The 20,951-nt window shown below is 37.3% G+C and overlaps 1 protein-coding gene across 1 annotated transcript; it reads left to right on the top strand.

Annotated features, from left to right (window-relative positions):
- Window positions 1-373: 373 nt before the first annotated feature.
- On the top strand, window positions 374-18,906 carry PRKCI (protein kinase C, iota). Its single transcript, XM_010074277.1, has 16 exons — window positions 374-488; window positions 4,967-5,056; window positions 6,396-6,446; window positions 7,622-7,707; window positions 9,042-9,182; window positions 11,349-11,403; window positions 12,134-12,192; window positions 12,621-12,797; window positions 13,784-13,881; window positions 14,885-14,971; window positions 15,583-15,718; window positions 16,725-16,812; window positions 17,975-18,100; window positions 18,203-18,282; window positions 18,474-18,563; window positions 18,787-18,906. The coding sequence occupies exons 1-16, from the start codon at window positions 374-376 to the stop codon at window positions 18,904-18,906; spliced, it is 1,599 nt and encodes a 532-aa protein (XP_010072579.1).
- The last annotated feature ends 2,045 nt before the right edge of the window (window positions 18,907-20,951 follow it).

Below are 20,951 nucleotides of genomic sequence, written 5' to 3' on the forward strand. Positions count from 1 at the left end.
CAATATGTTAATGATGTCCTTCAAAATTTTTGCAACATTTCCTTCTTTGGTTTCCACTGATACAATATTTCTCATTTCTATGTGTGTTTAATATCTGCTGCAACTCACTTCATAGTTACTTGGGCTTTTTTTTTTTTTTTTTTTAAAGAAGATACCAGGAGGATTAAGTGTCGAGTAGTTGGAGCCTAACTTTGCTGTAGGAAGGGAACTTATGTTCTAATGGTTTACTAATATTACTTTAATATTTTTTAGGGGGCTGCAGCAGGGATGGGTTTTATATTTGTGGTATATGGAAAGTGTCAGAGCTTATGATTGAATGCTACATACTGCAATATAATTTCTCAAATTTATTTTTCTCTTGATCAGGGACATCATGATAACATATTTTGAACCTTCCATCTCTTTTGAGGGACTGTGCAATGAAGTTCGAGACATGTGCTCCTTTGACAATGAACAGCTTTTCACCATGAAATGGATTGATGAAGAAGGTAATCAGTGCTTGGTTCTTGGTCTTATGACAAATATTTCATCAGTATGTTCCTCAGCTGTCTAGCTCTCCTTTCCCTTTCATATTTTCCTTTCCCTCTGCCTTCAGAAGATAAGCTTATAAAACATACTTCATAAGTGTGTTTTTAGAAACAGTAAATCTGACTCTAAAAATTATGGTTATCCAGTGCCTTTGTAAGTGTATCTCAATGGAAAGGTCATTGTTTCAGACAACTTAGTATGGAGAGCTCTTTTCTTTTTTTACAGAAGGAATAAATTTAAATTTGGTGATTATCAAAATATGAATTCAGCATTAGCATAGGAAGCAAATGGAAAGTATTCCCTTACACTGCTGAAGAAGCGCATGGTTTTCATTAAGTCTTAAATCTTTGAGAGTTAAGCTAACCTTAAATGATACAGATTACAGTATTTATCTACCAGATTGATACAATTTTACATTTGAGTTGTATGTGTAATGAAAACCATTATATTTGGAGTGTGTGTATCTGCTGTCACTGTACCAACCTAAAGTCTATTAACACATAACTATTAGTAAAACTTTTTCTAATTATTACAAGAGAAATTACTTGTCCAAGTAGCTTTTCATCAAAGTGTAGTAGTAACAACCTTGGCTGAGAAGTCTTGTAATTTTTAGTACTTATGTTATCCATGTTAAAGTTTACCTTGGATGAAAAAAGTTCAGAGTCTATTCTCCCTTTTCCTTAACAGATGTAGTCCAGGTTTGAGCTCTGTGTATACATTAGTAATTTTTTGAAGAGGTTATTTCTGGTCCTATTTTCTTGGTGGAGCTGGTGTATTCTACACATAGGTTTTGATCTCTGACAAAGAGATGTCTGAATTATGAAACAGCTGTTGAGGTATTTTAGCATGCTGAGTACTTGATGCGATACATGAAAGGCTATAATGTGCAGTGATTTGTCGGCAGTGATTAGTATAAATGGTGCTTATAGAACTGTTTCTTCCCCTTCTCACAGCCTTCCCATTCAAAATTGGGCAAGATGTAGTTTATTCACAGCTAAACATGGACCAAAGCTGATTTTTGGAAGTGCTATATGGGCAGGTGTGTTGAAGATTGTCTGGTCTTGTGAATTGAGGAGGTCTTTTTTTTTTTTTTTTTTTCTTCCTCTCATCATTCTCAAGTTATTTACACTAGGCAGGTGCAGTAAAGTAAAATGGACAATGTTTATGACCAAACTTCTGTGCAGAGTTGAATGTTTACTACATAGTAAGCATCCTGTTTTGTTTTATCTTGAGGAGGATAAGATGTCTCACTGAAGAGGGAGAGTCAGTCATAGTAAGAAGTACATATCTTTTTGATGAAACACTTCTAGAAAATTTTGTACAGCTTCAATGGTTTACTTGAAGGAGCAGTCCTGTCTCAATTTCTGCTCTTTAGAAACAAGTTTTTAAAAATAGTAATGCTGCTGTTAGATTAAATTCTTTTTCATGTAATCCCATGAGGTTCAGTTTTCATGAGCAATCTGTGTTCACTTTCATTAACTTCCAGTTTCATGTCAGTAAAGAAAAAGGTAATCTGGTGATGAGGACTGTGTTTAAAAAAATCCCCATCTTTGTTATGAGTAGTTTGTGCATCTACGATGTGTGGCTTCTTGCCGAGACCCCTGCCTTCTCTCTTTTCTCTCTCCGCCAACCTTTAGTGTTTTCCGTTGGTATTCTTTCTAGAAACTCATAATTTGCTTTTTTGTAAAACCCCTGTATTGCATCCTCTTCACTAAAACTGTAGTGTCTTTAATAGTGTGAAGAAATGTCTGTACAGTGGACTGATACTTGTTACACTGCTATCCATACTTGTAGTATAATACAGGATATGGTATCTAGGTCATCTTTTCGCTACTTACTGACTGAATTGCTTCATCAGGTGTGTGACTAGGTTTGCTCACTGAAGTTTTTATTTGCTGTTTACTAAATGTCTCTTTAGCCTTTGTAAGATACCAAGCATCTTATATAATTAATTCTATTTTGTAGAGATAATGGCACACAAAGGCAGACCTAATTTAATTGATTGGAGTCACTTCAAAAAAAATGGTTGGACTTAACTTGATTTGCTTTTAGACAAATTTCTGGTTTGTCTGTATGTGGTCAGGTTGTCTTACCTCTGTCCTGTGAAATGTACTATAGGATGAAACTGGCCTTGTGTTTGTGTTCAGTCTGTTGTTTCTTGCTATTTAATTAAAAAGTAAACATTTTCCTGACACTTTATCTCAGCTTTCTTTAGGTGTCTGCGAAATTCTTACTAGTCTGATCTTGCTGAAAGAGTATTTGCAGCTCATCTGTTTTATATACCTAGTCACCACTAAAAACACTTTGTGGATTAAGACTTCTGTTATCCTCCTTTAGATTTTAAACAGAAATTGTGAGTCCGAGGGCAGTGTTGGGGTTACGTGCTATTGCCATTGCCAGCTAAGTTGCGATCGCCAATATGAAAATAATTCGTGAGTCAGGTTTAATTCTGAAGCTTCCTACTGATGTCTGTAAACCTTCTGTTCCTAGTTTGAAGCACAATATATGTTCTTGAAAGCCTCCTTCCAACACAAAACTGTTTGCACAGGTGTCAGAAGAAAATGAAGAAAAACTGGTTTGTTGATTCTTATAGTGAGTCTGAATAAATATAGTTGTTCCCTTTCCTCCCCCCATGCTCTGCACTGTATAAGGTTGTGCAGCGGGTAGGCAGTTTGATGTCCAGGTAGGGTAACTGGGTGGGGGGAGGCAGTGTAGTGAAAAATGGCTACAACTGTCTCCAAAGACTCATTTTGAGGATTATGACATACATAAAAGAATTAAGACAGGATGCTGCAAATGGACAGTTTACATTTGTCACAAATATTTTAGCAATGGAAAATAGTAGATACATTAGAAACAAAGCAAATTAACTGGAAAAAACTTTTGTAGGCTGTGTTTTAAATATCCCCCTGTCTGCTAGGTGTGTGGTTCTACTGAAGAGTCTTAGCAATACCTGTATTAATTTTCATATCTTGTACTACAAAATAAAAAGAGAGTAGTTAATAGACTATGGCTAGTTAGCTTTCAAACCATGGTATTCACCAAAGACTGAAAGCAGTAAAACTTTTAATGTTAGATCCAGTTCATCTGAGAGAAGTTCTTCTGCCTTCTTCTAGGTACCCACAGCTGATTTACCACTTAAGGGTCTGGAAAGTAGTATTTCTGTTAAAAAATTGAAACGTTATATGACAGTAGACTTGCTGAATGGGATTTTGTCTACAAAGAAGATTGTTCTGCTCATGTGCTGGAGTATGAGTAAGCAGAGATAAATCCCATGTTCTCACATAGAACATCTTGAGCAAGCAGAGGGTGGAAAAAAAAAAGTTGAACTAATAACCAGCGATATTTTATTTCTTTGAGGCAGTGATGATTCAGATTCAACATTGCTTTAAACGTGTTCCAGTTGTAGAGTTATTTTGAACAAGGTTTCTTCTTTTAGCGGGTTAATTTTTTTAATCATAGAATGGCCTGGGTTGGAAGGTACCTCAAAGATCATCCAGTTCCAAACCCCTGCCATGGGCAGGGACACCTTTCACTAGCCCAGGTTGCTCAAAGCCTCATCCAGCCTGGCCTTGAACCCCTCCAGGGATGGGGCATCCACAGCTTCTCTGGGCAACTTGTCCCAGTGCCTCACCACCCTCACAGGAAAAAATTCTTTCCTAATGTCTAGTCTAAATCTACCCTCTTTCAGTTTAAAACCATTACCCCTCATCCTACCCCTATATCCCCTGACGGAGTCCCCCCCATCTCTCCTGTAGCCCCCTTTCAGCACTGGAAGGTGCTCAAAGGTCTCCCCAGAGCCTTCTCTTCTCCAGGCTGAACAACCCCAACTCTCTCAGCCTGTCCTCATACAGGAGCTGCTCCAGCCCTATGACCATCTTCGAGGCCCTCCTTTGAGTTGCGTGAGTGTGAAAATAGTAGTTAAAAATCAGAAAAAACGCATTTTTTCACTTAGTTTACATTATTTTTCCAGTGTCTTGATTGAGGTTTGAGGAAAGACTAGAGTTCTAACTGCTTTTTGCACCTCCTGATTAATTAAGTCTTGGCAATATTGAAGTAGCTGTGAAAATAGAATTGACTTGGTTCTAACTAAAAATCTATGAAATAAAATGGAGTCTTAGGTACAGGAGGATAACCGGCATCCTTTGGAGTGAAATGATGTGTAACCATGCTTGTAGCAGACCAAACCAGTGAAGTTTTGTGATTCTGATCTGCTTGCTTCTTGGGAATATCTCATATTTTTATTTTCCCTAAGGGCATTCAACATGTCTGTATTTGCAGATGTACTCTCTGAACAGCATTAAAAATATACTACCACACTTGAGAATATTGTTCTGTTTTGCTACAATAATTATCTTAGAATTCACGGAGGGGGACCTGTTGAATACCACAGAACTAATTGGATTGAGTTTTGTATTGTTCTTTTTTCTTTCGACAGGAGATCCATGTACAGTTTCCTCTCAGTTGGAGTTAGAAGAGGCCTTTCGATTGTATGAACTAAATAAAGATTCAGAGCTTCTGATTCATGGTATGGTTAAATTTACTAGATTACTTCTCATGTTTGTACATGTGAAGAAGTAGAATTTTTACGTAGTGTTCTCTGTCTTTTGTACAGCTTCCTCGGTTAAAGCTTGTTGTGGCATTCTGTCAAGAGGATGCTGAAGATCATGCACTGCGCTTTTTAGCTGTCCGCGCTTTGTCTATGTTCCTTATTAAGTTAAAGGAGGAAAAAATACTTTGCTGTTAGTTTATTAGTGAAAGACAGCACCTGTCTCTTTCATTCATTCATCTTAATGGCCTTCATGTACTTGCTGACAGCAAATGGTTGAAGATATATAGCACAGTGTCCTACACTTTGTTATTGATAAGTGCTTTAGAGAAGCATTTATATTGGGGAAAAAAGTTGATGAGCTCCATTTGGGATGCTAGATTAGTCAAAAGTTTGACTTTTCTAAAATTAAGTACTTTAGACCAGTTTTGAACCTATTAATGTCGTACCCCTGTTTGCTGTGTAATTGATTTTTGTTTTTCAGGGTTATGTGCCTGTTTCAGTAGCTTCTGCAGTGTATTTTTCTTGCTGTTTGTAACTTTTTACAAGTAGAAGATAGACTTCAGTTTAACAGATTCTAGCAGAAAAGCAGGGGATCATTGTAAGAATGTTGGTGGGTGTGTTAGACTACAGTGTTTTAACACGGTCCTTCTCTAAAAAGGATGCCAAAAATCTATTTCACCATCAGCTTATTTAGAAGGAACAGAGAGCTTTTCAGCTTCCCACAAAAACTTATAAGAAGTGGAATAAGAATATGATTTGTTTCTATATATACAGAAACAGTGAAATATATATATTACTTCAGTATGATTTTTGGATCTGCCCTTTTTCCATTTATTTTTGTGTTTGATATGCTTCTGATTAAACCAGCACCAGGGCTCTCTCTCCCCAGTTATACTTCTCTCTGACAGCTACTGAAGCTAAATAAACTGGAAGAAATGACTGACATAGGCAAGATCATATGTAGCTGTTAGGACACTGTAATATAGTATGTTTATAGTCAAGATTTCCAAATACTGTGATGATTGGTCACATGAGAAACCAGAATCATTGCTTTTTTTTCTAGTTACTTTCTTTAGGAGATAACTTGGTTTATTCTGCTTTTTGCTCGGATTTCTCATATATATCACTGTTATGTCCAGCAAAAGGGTTTTGAGGCAGCTTTTCATCTTCCCTGCTCGTACACGAGGTTTTGTTAACTGTTTGTCTGTGCTCTCTTCCTGAATGGTTGAATGCCTTTCAGAAGTGTTGTATTTAACTGAAAGATTTATTTTCTGTCCAAAAAAAAATTAATCAGAAGTTAATGTCTTTCTTGCAGTATTTCCTTGTGTACCAGAACGGCCTGGCATGCCTTGTCCAGGAGAAGATAGTAAGTGGGCATTTTAGTTAAGTATATAAAATCAGGAATTCAGATTTCCTGTTGTAGAAGATCTTGATAGTCTGTGGTTTGGCATCCTATGCTTATGAATGTTAATAAGGCAAATCTCTACAAATTAAATATATAAAAGTAATAGAAAGTCATGGTAAACTTAAGTGTTGTTTGTCACTTCTGAATCATTGTTAATAAGCATTTCACATTCCTGTTAACTATCCATGTCACTCTGCTTTCCTTGCTTCTGCCTCTTTTTTCGTGAAAGTTTTTTATCCTATTCCTGTCTTTTTGGTAGTTGCAGATTGCTGCCTGACTAATGTGAACAGAGGCTTGTAACCAACGGTGATGACTTGTTTTATCACTATTTGGAGATCTGTAGTTAATTAATTTTAAATTGATTTTTAGTTTCTATTAGGAGTATTTTCCAAAAACCTCTAAGTTACGTTATGTAGTAGACATTAAAGAGGTAATTTTCCCTCTGTCTTAAAAGTTTTGTAAAAGAGCACGTGTATGTTATGCACGCACACATCTGTCAGCTTGATACCCAAGTCTCTGGCAAATGTAAATGTGCGTGCTTAAAAGTTAACTTTGGCAGTATGGGTAATGCTGCTTTTCTGAAAAATGCAGTTGCAGACTGAATCAGAAATAGGTTTTCAACTCAGTGTGATTTTATATATGCTAGTTTTCAGGTTTGGTTCCTGACATGCCTCTAGTAATAACAAATAAAAATACAAATTAAACAGTGGCAGCTGTGGATCTAAAATGCTGGAGGATTTGTGTGAGCAATCTTACAAATCAGGGTATGCTCCTGAAATTCACCTTCTTTCCTCCTTACCTTTCCCCACAGCTCCTCCCCAAGTTTAGGCAAGGTAGGTGCATACTTGGCACACAGGTGTTTGTATTGTTTAGGCAGTTTTCCTTCTCTTGACTCACTGTTCCTTTTGACTTTGGAAAAGCAGAATTAACTTTGAGTTGATTGAGATATTCTGCTTCAAATTTTCTCCACAATTTAAAAAGCAAAAAAGATATTTAGAACATTACTCTGCGTTTCTGTAAGGTACAGGAGTGAAACATTATTCTGCACATCACTCTACACAGAAACGTCCATGAGAAGATGTTGTAGTTCTGTGTTTTATATTTTTATGGATATAATAATATGTTTTTCTTCTTAGAATCCATTTATCGCCGAGGCGCCCGCCGGTGGCGAAAGCTCTATTGTGCAAATGGTCACACTTTCCAAGCCAAACGATTTAACAGGGTGAGATTCTTGTTGGGTACTTAAAACCATGATACAGGGATGTCTTACTTTCGTAATTACGGTGTCACTGGCTTGAAAAATTACAAGGTAGTTTTATTCTCATTTTTGTTGTTTGTCTATAGTATGTAGACTTTTGTTAACCCTGTAGTTTCAGGAAACTTAACGATTATTAAATTATCAGGAACTTAAAATAGAAAAAAAAAAAAATTGGTTGCAATTCACTTTACATATACTCTGAAACCATGACATCAATTATATAAATGCTCCCATATTCCCTTAAAATCTTCCCAGAGAGCAAACTTGAACACTTACATTAGATGACTATGAGCTGAAAGTACATTTTCGGTTCTTTAAGTTCTGGGAGTAAAAAGGTCTGAACTCACTTATAATGCACAGGCTTTCCCTTCATGGCTTTTGAATGAAAAACTAAGATGTTTCTGCAAACAGCCTGCTTATGATGGCATGTAATCAACTGAAAATAACAAACTATTTGTGATATTTTTCAAGAAGCAGAGGTCAAGTATAATTAGCTGAGGACCAAGAAGGCTATCTGCTGCATTTAATAAAAGCAACAGCAAAAAGCAAACCCAAAATATTTGAATAAGCCAGGTTCCTTGACAGCTTCAATAATCTTTCCTTCTTTTCTAAGCTTAGTGTATTGTGTGCTTAATGCTTAAGATTGTCTCCAACTTCATCTTGAGCATCCTTCATACCTAACTTCTGCTTTTTTTTTTTTTTTAATCTCTTCCTGGTCAAAGGCTGTCAAGGCACCATAGTTTAATCACTGTTCACTCTTGATTTCTTAGGCACCCTGTTTTCATGGTTCTGTTGAGTTGTTTTGTGAATGTCCTTCAGTGAGTGGTGATATTCCCATTTCCTGTTGTCTGACGGTTTAATGTGTTGAAGCTTTTGCTGTCCTCCCTTCCTCTGTACGAATGTAAGGACTCATCTCCGCAGAGAGATGACGAGACACACAGCAAATTAGCTTGGTCACAGCAGCCTGCTGCTTCAGCTGCACTGCTTTTGACCTGGAGTTGGCTCAGGTCTCTGAGTCTGTGTGCAGCAGAAGAGGCTGGCTGTGCCTGCACCTTTGTGTGTAGATGCACACTTTCTGTACGGCAGTTGTTTATTGTTTGGTTGTAATTTTTGAGCTCCTCTGTATTGTAGCTTACTGTTTGTTCTTAAACTTTTCAGTTAGAGACTCTTGGTACTGTAGCAAGTTCAGTAGGGATCTCTCTGATCTCCTGTCCTATGTTCTTTGTTAATGAAAATGTGGATGTATAGTTTTTGTTTTGTTTTGCTCTTTAATCAGTTTTGTTGATTTGTCATTCTAGAGAGCTCATTGTGCCATCTGCACTGACCGAATATGGGGCCTGGGTCGCCAGGGGTATAAGTGCATCAATTGCAAACTCCTTGTTCACAAGAAGTGTCACAAACTTGTCAGTATTGAATGTGGCCGTCATACACTACAACCAGTAAGTAAAACTTATCTGAAAAGTTGTCTTTAAAAAACAGCAAATAAACAATCAAACAAAAAAGCCCATTTTATATAATGCTTTTCAAACTATAGTCTGCAAATAATCACAGTAGGTGGAGCATCATTCTTTATGGGACCTGATGAGATGCATCCAAGGGTCCTGAGGGAAGTGGCAGATGAAGTTGCTAAGCCACTGTCCATCATATTTGAAAAGTCGTGACAGTCTGGTGAAGTTCCCACTGATTGGAAAAGGGGAAACATAACCCCCATTTTTAAAAAGGGAAATAAGGAAGACCTAGGGAACTGCAGGCTGGTCAGTCTCACCTCTCTGCCTGGCAAGATCGTGGAGCAGATCCTCCTTGAAACTATGCTAGAGTATGTGCAAAATAAAGAGGAGAATGGGGATAGCCAGCAAGGCTTCACCAAGGGCAGATTATGCCTGATGAATCTGGTGGCCTTCTACGACAGGGCTATGTCAGAGCAACTGACATAGTTTACTTGGACTTGTGCAAAGCATTTGACACTGTCCTCCATTACATCCTTGTGTCTAAATTGGAGAGGCATGGATTTGGTGGATAAGGAACAGGCTGGATGGTGGCACCCAGAGTTGTGGTCAATGGCTTGGTGTCCAAGTGGAGACCAGTGACAAGTGGTGTCCACAGGGGTCGGTACTGGGACCAGTGTTGTTTAACAACCCTGTCAGAGACAAGGATAGTGGCATTGAGTGCAACCTCAGCAAGTTTGCCAATGACACCAAGCTGTGTGGTGTGGTGGACACACTGGAGGGAAGGGATGCCATCCAGAGGGACCTGGACAGGCTGGAGCGGTGGGCCTGTGCAAACCTCATGAAGTTCGACAAGGCCAAGTGCAAGGTCCTGCACATGGGTCAGGGCAATCCCAAGAACAAATACAGGCTGGGCAGAGAATGGATAGAGAGCAGCTCTGAGGAGAAGGACTTGGGAGTGTTGGTAGATGAGAAGCTGAACATGACCCAGCAATGTGCACTTGCAGCCCAGAAGGCCAACTGTGTCCTGGGCCACATCAAAAGAAGCATGGCCAGCAGGTCAAGGGAGGTGATTCTGCCCCTCTGCTCTGCTTTCGTGAGACCCCACCTTGAGAGCTGTGTCCAGCAAGGAGGCTACAGGACAGATGAGGAGGGACTCTTGATCAGGGGTGTAGTGATAGGATGAGGAGTAACAGTTTTAAACTGAAAGAAGGGAGATTTAGATTAGATATTAGGGAGGAATTTTTTACTGTGAGGGTGGTGAGGCACTGGGACAAGTTGCCCAGAGAAGCTGTGGACGCCCCATCCCTGGAGGTGTCCAAGGCCAGGCTGGATGAGGCTTTGAGCAACCTGGGCTAGTGGAAGGTGTCCCTGTCCATGGCAGTGGTGTTGGAACTAGATGATCTCTAAGGTCCCTTCCAACCCAAACCATTCCATGATTCTATGGTTACTGTGACACTTTACAAGAAGGTTTGGCAATCACTTAATAGAATGGTAATTTAGTGGCTTAACTTTCACATCTGATTTTTTTTCCTGTGTCAAATACAAAGATGAAAGTGATATTTATCTCATCCTTCACAATGTTGTTACATAACGCATATATATATACTCACATATGTGCTATTTTACATCTTAAAAGTGAAGTGCAGATAAAACAAATTCTCTAAACATGTTAGATTATTAGACTATTTCCCATTTTATAGAAAAGGAAGATGAAATGAAGAAATTTTGACTTTTCTCCTAGTAAATTCAATCATTTTTAGTTCTTAAGTACCCAGAAAAAATTAATGATTGTTTCTCCTTGTTTCATATGAAAAGCAGAAAGCTACAAGTCTACGTTTTGTGAATTCATTTGACTAATATGTACCACTGAAATACTTGAGCTTTTCTGTCTTCTCATCTGCTGCACTTCTTTTCTCTGTTGTGCTAAGTTGTCACTTAAACACTTTCTGGAAATGTGTCATAACTTCTGGAAAGCAGGTAAAATAAGAACTGCAGTGGTTTATTATATGGTGTATGAATTAGAGCAATAACTATGTTGACTAATCAAGTTAAAAAATAGCTAGTTTATATTCCTCGGAGATCATTTATTTAATATATTGTCTCTAAAATGTCTTTCACTTGGACAGTCTATTACAAAAATCCTGTACATATTTGCAGGAACCAATCATGCCTATGGATCCATCATCAGTGCATTCAGATAATGTAGAATCGGGTAAGATCAATATTTTAGTTTCCTTTAAATTACTTTAAGTTGCTGAAGAATGAACTTTGGGTTTTAAAATGAAAAAGAATGACTATAAATTATTTTAAAAGCCCTTCTTTTCTTTTTTTCATAGAACAAGAAAAAATAAGACCGCTTCTTAATGCAAAGGGGTATATAAATGGAAAAATTCCTCAGTTTTCTATGTCTTATCAGTGTAAGAAACTTGGCTAAGAAGGAGGAATTTAGACTCTCGGTTACATTTTTCCACCAGTAAGCCATGTACTTTAAATGCCCTGAGCAAACAAACAAACAAAAAAAACCCTTAACAGAATTAGCAGGGTTTCTACTGGATCAGTAGCCAAACAGGTTCATTCTTGTAGCAGAGTAATGGTCCAAACATTTGAATTTGATATAGACAATGATCAGTTTAAAAACCAAACAAACCACTTCTCTGCACAAGTTTCTCTATGTGTGGAGTCAAGATTAATCTGAAGAGATCTTCAAATATAATTACAGGGGTTTATATTAGCCATAACTGACTATTAATGCAGTACTGCAAGAGAATTATTCTGATGGTTAAAAAAAAAACCAAACACAACAAACCAAATAGTATTGAATATTTACAATAGATTCTTTTAAATTGTGTATCTCTCTGAGCTCTTGTGTGTGGAAATTCTAAGGCAAAAAAAGAAAATACTGTTGTGTTGTACCGGTCTAATGATTTTTCTTGCACCTTTAGTGATCCCATACAATCCTTCAAGTCATGAGAGCTTGGACCATGTTGGTGAAGAAAAAGAGGTAAGGTATCATAACCATGCCACCGGTATTCAGAGATCTGGAAGCCTGTGTCTCTCTGTTTCAGGATTTTAGGAATTTAATTTGTCACAAACTGAAAACTAGTACATAAAGCATATTTGGGTTGCTTGCTCAGGTGTATGAATGTATGGCTTGAAAGCTGTTTTATTTTGAATCTTGAGTTGAGATGTGCTTTGATTTAGAAAGTATTCCAAACTCCCCCAGTTCCATTTGTTTCTTATCTGCCAAGTCTCCTCCTCTGCCTCATTTCTTTCCCCTCGCATTCCTTTCCAGGACAGTGCAGTTTTAATAACAAGCATTAACTGAATTGCTTGTTTATATTAATTTTGCTGTTCTATTTAAGTGCTAACTTTTGCAGTTGTTAAAATTGTCAAGCCTGCTTCCTAATGTCAGAGTGTCTTTATCGATAGGCAATGAGCATTAGAGAAAGTGGCAAAGCTTCCTCCAGTCTGGGTCTTCAGGATTTTGATTTGCTCCGAGTTATAGGAAGAGGCAGTTATGCTAAAGTACTGCTTGTTCGATTGAAGAAAACGGAACGCATTTATGCAATGAAAGTGGTGAAGAAAGAGCTCGTCAATGATGATGAGGTAGGCAAGCTTTTTATGAATAAATTGGGCAACTCCTTGAAAGAACTTCAGTATCTCCCACAAGGTGGGAGCCAGGCTTCTGGGTCTGCAACACTAATTGAAAATTATACATGCAATTTCTTATACATACTATAGAATAGTACAGTATTCTATATAGACAGGTATCAACAGATAGCCAGATAACCAATTTTGAGGTCTTCATTGACAGACTGGTAGCTCACAGCCACCCTCCTGTTTCTGTCATGAGCCTCGTTGCCATTGTTGTCAGTGTATCATTTTGTCATCAGCACTGTCCGCAGCAGTGCGCCTGCAGAATTCAAATTAATAAGCCTGCCTTCCTTCGTTATTTTGGAGCAGTATTCCGTATCTCTCCGGTTGTGTTGGCTTGCTGGGCTGAAAAAGAAATGGGTGGAGTCTGGTATTCATATGTTCAAGTTTGGTTGTTTGTCACAAAGGAGAAGTCACAATGTTATTTTAATTGCTCTTTAAATTGGACCCTTATCTTAACAATTTATTTGTAGCTTACACAGTGAGGAGTGGAAACTAATCAGAAATTGCACTATTAAACTGTTAAAACGCCTCTTTTTGATGAAGATTTCCCTTGTGTTTCTTTAGGCTACTCTGGAAAGACTTGAGTGACTGTGGTTTGCTATCCAAGAGCTTTTGCGTTTATTTCTTGGTCTACTATTGATTTCTTCTGCATTTCTTGATGCTACTTTACATTTGTCTGCACCAGTTTATCTTTTATAGATGAGTGTTTTTTCATTCCCAAGTGTAGTTACACAATGAGGCTAAAAGTATGGAACACAAGAAAAATAATTAGTATGTTAAACTGTCTTACTTGGCACTGGAGAACTATATAATATTTAATTTCTTGCAAGTAAAACAAAGATGGCGAAACACTTGAACATCTTTCTGCTAATTGTGATTAATACTTGACCTAAGAAGTGCAACAGTCCTTTTCTGAATGTCGCTTTTTTAAATAGGATATTGATTGGGTTCAGACAGAGAAACACGTCTTTGAACAGGCTTCAAATCACCCCTTTCTTGTTGGACTACACTCTTGCTTCCAGACAGAAAGCAGGTAAAGGTCATAAGATAATAAGAAGATAGTCTTATTTAAAAAAAAAAATTCTTACTGTTAGGCTACTCAAAGGCCTATTTAAAGCATTAAGTGTTAGGTAGGTAGTGAAAGTCAATGTGCCGTAAATCATTGTAGCATCTTCTGAGCAAAAGGCCACGGTCGTCATCTAAGCTTTTCAGATTGGGAATCTGCACAAGAATGTAATGGGAAGGAATGCGGACAGGAAAAGAGGTGCAGCTAGCAGAAAAAAAGGCTTAAGAAAATGAGGTAGAAGACAGAACCTAGAATGGAAAGAAATAAAGGTTTAGGGAGAGAGAAATCAGAAGTACAAAAAGTGAGGAAATTTATCTCAAACTCACACAGAGTCTCTGAGCGGGACTTGGACAATAGTACCTGAATTTTGAAAAGGAAAACAGGGTAATGGGAATGAAAATTATTATTTTCCTGTGTGTTTATATATATAGAAGAGATTGCAGTAGATGAATAAATTACAATTCTGTATAGTAATAATTTTCAGTATATATATACACACTATAGTTATTGTATATTTAAACAACATCCTTGCTGTTTGAAAAGGTGACAAGCTAGTGGAGGGAAGTGAGAAGAAAGTATTTGTAATGTACTAATAGTATTAACCACAAACAAAGGAGATTAAAGGGATCAGTAAGGAAAATGAGAATTTTTTTTTTCTAGTTTGTGCATAGAAGCTCTATATAGTCCCATATGTAATAATGACAAGCAGCAGCTGTAGTGGCTTAGGAATGTGGGAAGGATTACCTACTTTCTTTTAGCAATAAAAGAATTATCTAGACAAAATTCATATACTTGGGTTTTTTTGACTTTGGGAATTTATTCAAAGAGGGAGTGAAAATGGTGAAACCAGCCATATTACCAGAGAGATGGGATGAGTTGAATTGACGTTGTTTGATAACAGACCGGTAAGGTCTCAAACCTCTTTCAGCCTTGTATACAATAATTTGTAACGAACTCCTGTGTGTTTCAGGTTATTCTTTGTTATAGAATACGTAAATGGAGGAGATCTAATGTTTCATATGCAGAGACAGAGAAAGCTGCCAGAGGAGCATGCCAGGTATGTCTAATTTCAGATTTCTTGTATTAAAACAGTTGGTTTTCTGATACAGTGCAATAGTGCAGAGATGATGATGATGTGCTCGCAAATCTTCTCCAGGTGTTAAGGATTTAAGAAATGCAAAGCTGCATCCACATGTTAATGCTGCAAGCTACTATATTTTTTTTTTTTCAAGGAAGAACTGTAATAGGAAGCACTTAGGTATTGTTTGCATTAGCATTACCCTAGATGACTTCAGTTTCATTCTGATTTTTTTTTTTTCTAGAAAAACACTTTTGTGGTATTTTTTTAAATGTCTAATCATATCAATATGTTTCTCTTACAACAACCACTACCAGCTGTCCAGGCAAATGCCGAGTTCGTGGTGCATATGCTTCATCTCAGATGGTGAGATGAAAGGGATGATTTCAGTAGACATTAATATTAATTAAAAAGAAATTTTGAAGTGTGTGTGGATAGAAATATTTGTGTGGTTATAAACAACCACTTCTCTGATGAAAAAATAATAGAATACATGGGATTATATTTAGGAAAGTGTCATACTACCAAAACTGTGTTATTGTGGTTTGGGTTTTGGTTACTTGAGTAATCAATATCTTTTTCTCCACAAGGTTTTATTCTGCTGAAATCAGTCTAGCGTTGAACTATTTACATGAACGAGGAATAATCTACAGAGATTTAAAACTGGATAATGTACTACTAGATTCTGAAGGGCATATTAAACTCACAGATTATGGCATGTGCAAGGTAAGCTCTAGTTCCTTGATAACCAGTAAAATCAACTCTTAAGAAATTGTCATAAATTAAAAGATGCAGAGACTTAAAAATGTGAAATTTCAAGGTATTCATTTATACACAGTGCAGATAGGCTGTATACTCATTTAGCTTCTACTGGAGAAAAGAAAAATGCCGAAGTGCACAGCTACATGTATGCAGATACTGTTTATGTTTTTATAAAGCTGCTGTATCATCTTGACTGGGAGGGGTAGGCTGAAATAGTCAAGATAGCTTTTTCAAAAAGAGCAAGAGGTTGACATGTCACATGCTTCCATTTGGATTCTATGACACTTCCCATTTTCTCTAGAAAAACTTTGTCACCACAAAGACACTGGAGCACAGGTTTGAGTTTGACATGAAATTGCCATTATGCTGATCTATGAGAACTGTTTTAAATGCTACGATTTTTGCTAACCAACTGAAAAACATAAAATAATACAGGTTGGAGAGGGCCTCAGGAAGTCTAATCCACCCTCCTGCTCAAAGCAGAGTAAGCTATAAGATCAGACCAGGTTACTAAGGGCTTTTTTCAGTTTGGTCTTGAAAACTTCCAGGGATGAAGACTGCATGACTTCCTTGGGTGACCTCGCCCTGTTCTGCATCCCATGCTCTTCACTGAAAAGCTGGTATCTGCCCATTGCGACACCCCAGTCATGTAAGCTGTTGCACCATGCCTCAGTTATTCATGTTTGCCTGTCATTGGAGATGTGGTGGAGCTTACTAGCAAAAACCTTAAAATACATTGTTGTCAGTAGGTACATGCCATCCTCTTGCAACTCTAGATGTCACATACTTCTGTTTCTTCTGAAACAAGTAGTGCTTGATATTCATTTACATACAGATTTAAGTATAGTTTTACTGAAATGAAAGCAATTTATTCGGGACACTTAAATGAATTAAAAATGCAGCTTAGCAGAGGGCGAGTGTGGGATCTTTGGCTAACTGTAAAGTATTTTCTTCCCATCTTTTCTTAAAGGAGGGTCTGAGGCCTGGTGACACAACCAGCACGTTCTGTGGGACTCCAAACTATATAGCACCTGAAATTCTCCGGGGAGAGGATTATGGTAAACTGAATTTTTCACTGCTACCATATAAGTTTCACCTTCTCTGTTACTTCTTACTTGAGTTGTTTAGCAGTAGAAAGTATAAATCTCCATTAGACACATGATCAGCCTTAATTCAGCATCCTGTCTGAAAAAGTAAATAAACCCTTCAAAGGAAGGGCAGAAAACATCACACCAAGCAAATGAGATACCTTGTCTTCCACATTTTAAATCCTTTTTATCAGTCTTGAAGAATAGCTTGAGTCTCCCAAATTTATTATTGTTTATAACTACTTTAGATAATTCAAGACTGCAAGTATACAATCAGTATTATGTTCAGTTTGAGGCTTTATATTTGGCAGCAGTTACAGTATTTGCTTTAAATGCATTGTAAAGGGCCTAGGTAGTAGACATATCTTTTCTAAATCTTGGTGTTAAAAATGAAGTTGTCAATGCAGCTGCTTGTTCAGGAAGTCCACAAGAGACCCAAGAATATAGAAAGCTTGCTGTGTATGTTTCCTATTACTTATCCTTCCTTCCTAAGCTTCCAGTACTGTGCCAAGCAGGTCTTTGATCTGTTTTCTTCCCTTAAGATTTCAACAAGTTAGACAATTAGTTCCTTTTTTTTAAAAGAAAAGTATATATATTTTTTAAAATCTACCATCTTATTATAATTAAATGTCTCTTTCAGACTGGCTTCACATCTTCCTTCCTTATCACAAACTTTCTAGGCCAACCAGACAATATCACTCCCAGCCTAGCTACTGGAATTTTTTCTCTTTAACAGTGAATAGTGGAATAGATAGGCTTAACTACAAAAGTGGCTGTCTTGCTACTATTAAGAATCGCGTACTTCCTCCTTGTCCTTGTCCCCCACTCTGGATGCACTGTTAGTAATGACTACACTTAAATATTATGTAAACCTTTGACAAGGTCCTAACACAAACCTTTAAACTTTTTGCATTTCCTTTTTCTTTGTACAGCATGCCCTCCTGTTGTGCACATAATGAACCACGTAATGTCCAGTACAATTGTTGCCTCTCCTTTATTCAGATAAAGACTGGCAATATTTAAATTTTTGAACTAATTATTTCTTCTCAAAACGTGTCTGTCTTTACCTCCGAAAGTGTTGGTATTTTTGCTCCAAAATACCTTTGGTGGTGTTTTTTCTCTTGAATTCTAGGCTTCAGTGTAGACTGGTGGGCACTTGGTGTACTTATGTTTGAAATGATGGCAGGCCGGTCACCGTTTGATATTGTTGGGAGTTCTGACAATCCTGATCAGAACACAGAAGATTATCTCTTCCAAGGTAAGTACCATGAGTGTTCCTACACTTCAGTGCTTTGTTTCTATTTACCTTTAATCTGATTTCAGAGATGCAAAGGCTGATACGAACCTTGTTTTCTTGCAGTAATTTTGGAAAAACAGATCCGAATTCCCCGGTCCCTTTCTGTTAAAGCAGCAGGTGTTCTAAAGAGTTTCCTCAATAAGGTAGGAGGTTAAGGGGACTATTTAAGATTTCTCAAGAGCAGCTGTTTTTTTTTTTTTTTTAAAACCTGTTGACTAATTGATGTGTAGCAGACATACCTCATCTGCCATATGCAGAAACAGGGTAGAAAAGGTATATCTTATTCAAGTGTAGGCCACAGCAGCCATTTAGAAATATTTTCTTCCTTGCACAGGATCCGAAGGAACGTTTAGGCTGCCATCCTCAAACAGGATTTGCAGATATCCAGGGACATCCCTTCTTTCGCAATGTTGATTGGGATCTGGTATGTGAATGCCCACTGGCTTGGCTTGTTTTCTTTGTCTGCGGTGATGGCTTGACAACTTGTTTTGAGCATGAGAGATGACATAAAAACTTCAAATTGTAGATTAATATAATGATTGTAGAAAGTATACAAAAGAAACTTAAACAAGGCTGGAAGTTACTATTAAAAATAATTCAATAGGCTGTAACTCATTCTTGTTGTCACTAAGTGCGTTTATTCTTAGATGGAGCAAAAGCAAGTGGTGCCTCCATTTAAACCAAATATATCTGGAGAATTTGGTCTGGATAACTTTGATTCCCAGTTCACCAATGAACCTGTGCAGCTCACTCCAGATGATGAGTAAGTAACGTAGAATTTAAGAAGTTCTGATAAGTCAGTGAAAGAATTATAAAACTTCATTTAATAGCTGTAGTTGTACATATATATAAGCAGTAAATAACATTTTCTTGTGTTAGTTTGGTTTTGTGTCTCCTCATGGTAGACTTAGTATGACTGGATTAAGTATTGTACTCTGGCATGATGTAAAAATCAACTAACAGTGGGAAAGTTATTACAAAGAATCTTAGTTCAGGGAAAGATAAGTAGTATTTTACAAGTTTTAGTGGTAACATCTGCAAGAAATGAAAGTGTGAAGGAAAAGACCTGTTTTGTCAAGTGGTTCATTTTTGCATTACTTTAAGCCATTATTATATTTCTAGAATGTTGGGTTTAGACTGAATTCATCTTGGATGTTCTGAACAACAGGAGATGCTTTGTTTAGCTTGTTCAGGTATTTTAAATTGTTAGTAGTCTAGTGAGTTTATCCTGGCTGAAAAGCATTGATAAAAATGCATGATAATGTGTTTGATTTTGGTACTGGACTTGGGCTTCCTTACTCTTGAGGGGCCTCAATTTGGGATGAGGAAGGAAGGAAGAGCCTCTCTAGTTTGACTGAGCCACTGCTGTTTGCATTTTAGAATTTCTTATCTAGAGTTTTGTGTAATGTTCATGTAGTATGTAAACACAAATGGTGACTATTAAACGTTACCTATGCACTTTAATTAGGTCTGAGATCCAAGCTGCTAATGCAGGTGTAGGATCTAGCACATCCTTATGTTTTCAGTTTTTTGCAAAACTGACTGTTTTGGGAAAGTTTTAAAATTGCAAACCTTGCAGGTTGCTTTGTGGGAGCAATATGTGCATGGGAGGAGCCCAGTCGCTACTCCTGGGTGGTTTTGTGTTTTGTTACCATTATAAGGGCTAAAAAACCCCCGGTGGTAACTGTAAGAATAGAGAGGGACAAAAGAGAGAAGGGAAAGGTTCTCCACTGCAATCTGTTGTACAGGTCTAAATTTCAGACAAATGATCAGTTAATATTGTTACCTTTTTTAATTTTGCTGAACTAATGACTGCTTTTTAATCTTAATAGTGATATTGTGAAGAAGATTGATCAGTCTGAATTTGAAGGCTTTGAATATATAAATCCTCTTTTGATGTCAGCTGAGGAATGTGTCTGAATTCTCCATTTCTGGACTGTGCCAGTTGTTACTCTGTTTGTTTCTGCATGGATAAACATCTCTTCATTTGGATGCACTTGCATAAGATGAGTAACTGAACATCTTACCCTTGCCACCTAGTGTGAATTACTCAGTAATTTTCTTTTTGTATTAATTGTCATCCAGGACAGTTGTTATGCTTGAACCTTCAACTGCCATATTTAAAATGTTAAACTTTCCAACAGTCTTGCCAAACCTGAATTTTAGTGTAGAAGCTGGTCACTGGGGCTCCTGACTGAACAATGGGGTCTGGCTGTATCATCTGCCAATACAGCATTCTGATAAAGAAAAGTGTTTTTATTGCTTTAAGAATACAAATTGCATGAGGGGATGTAATAAAACATTATTAAAGGACTTCCAGTTTTCCAGCAAGACAAGTAAGACCTTATGACTTCTGCAGTTCTAAATCTCTTTTCTCTAAACATCTGATTTCCCTGTTCTCCATAGACTTAGAAGTTAAAGCTATGTTATTGCCCTTCAGATTGAAATGACAGCAAGGAGAGCAGATTCTTAAACTGAATAGGTCAAGAATGGCTGCTTTCATAGGGTATATTGATCCTATCTAAAAGGAGATGATATATTAGAATCAATGGACTTTGCTCCAGAATTGTACACTGATACACAGAGGGTGCCTTTCTGAGCCTGTCCCTTTCAGTGAGGGTTGTACATGGTATAAAGTGTCAGTTTAAATAAATGGAATTCAGTTAATACTGTAAAAAGTTAAAATCTGTAGAGTGTAATTTAGCAGTAACGGGCAATTAGTATTGTCAGGTGACCTCATACTATTATTTATTGCTTTTACTCTTGCTGTCTTAACTGTATCGGAACTGTATACATTACAGCTATGGCCTGG

This window comes from Pterocles gutturalis, unplaced genomic scaffold (genome assembly GCF_000699245.1).
Source record: "Pterocles gutturalis isolate BGI_N339 unplaced genomic scaffold, ASM69924v1 scaffold14427, whole genome shotgun sequence".
Taxonomy (NCBI): domain Eukaryota; kingdom Metazoa; phylum Chordata; class Aves; order Pterocliformes; family Pteroclidae; genus Pterocles; species Pterocles gutturalis.

Coding starts and splice junctions, on each gene's coding strand:
- PRKCI (XM_010074277.1), top strand. CDS start 374: ATGATAACATATTTTGAACCTTCCATCTCTTTTGAGGGACTGTGCAAT. Junction 7,708..9,041: donor AAGCCAAACGATTTAACAGG/GTGAGATTCTTG, acceptor TTGTCATTCTAG/AGAGCTCATTGTGCCATCTG. Junction 12,798..13,783: donor AGCTCGTCAATGATGATGAG/GTAGGCAAGCTT, acceptor TTTTTTAAATAG/GATATTGATTGGGTTCAGAC.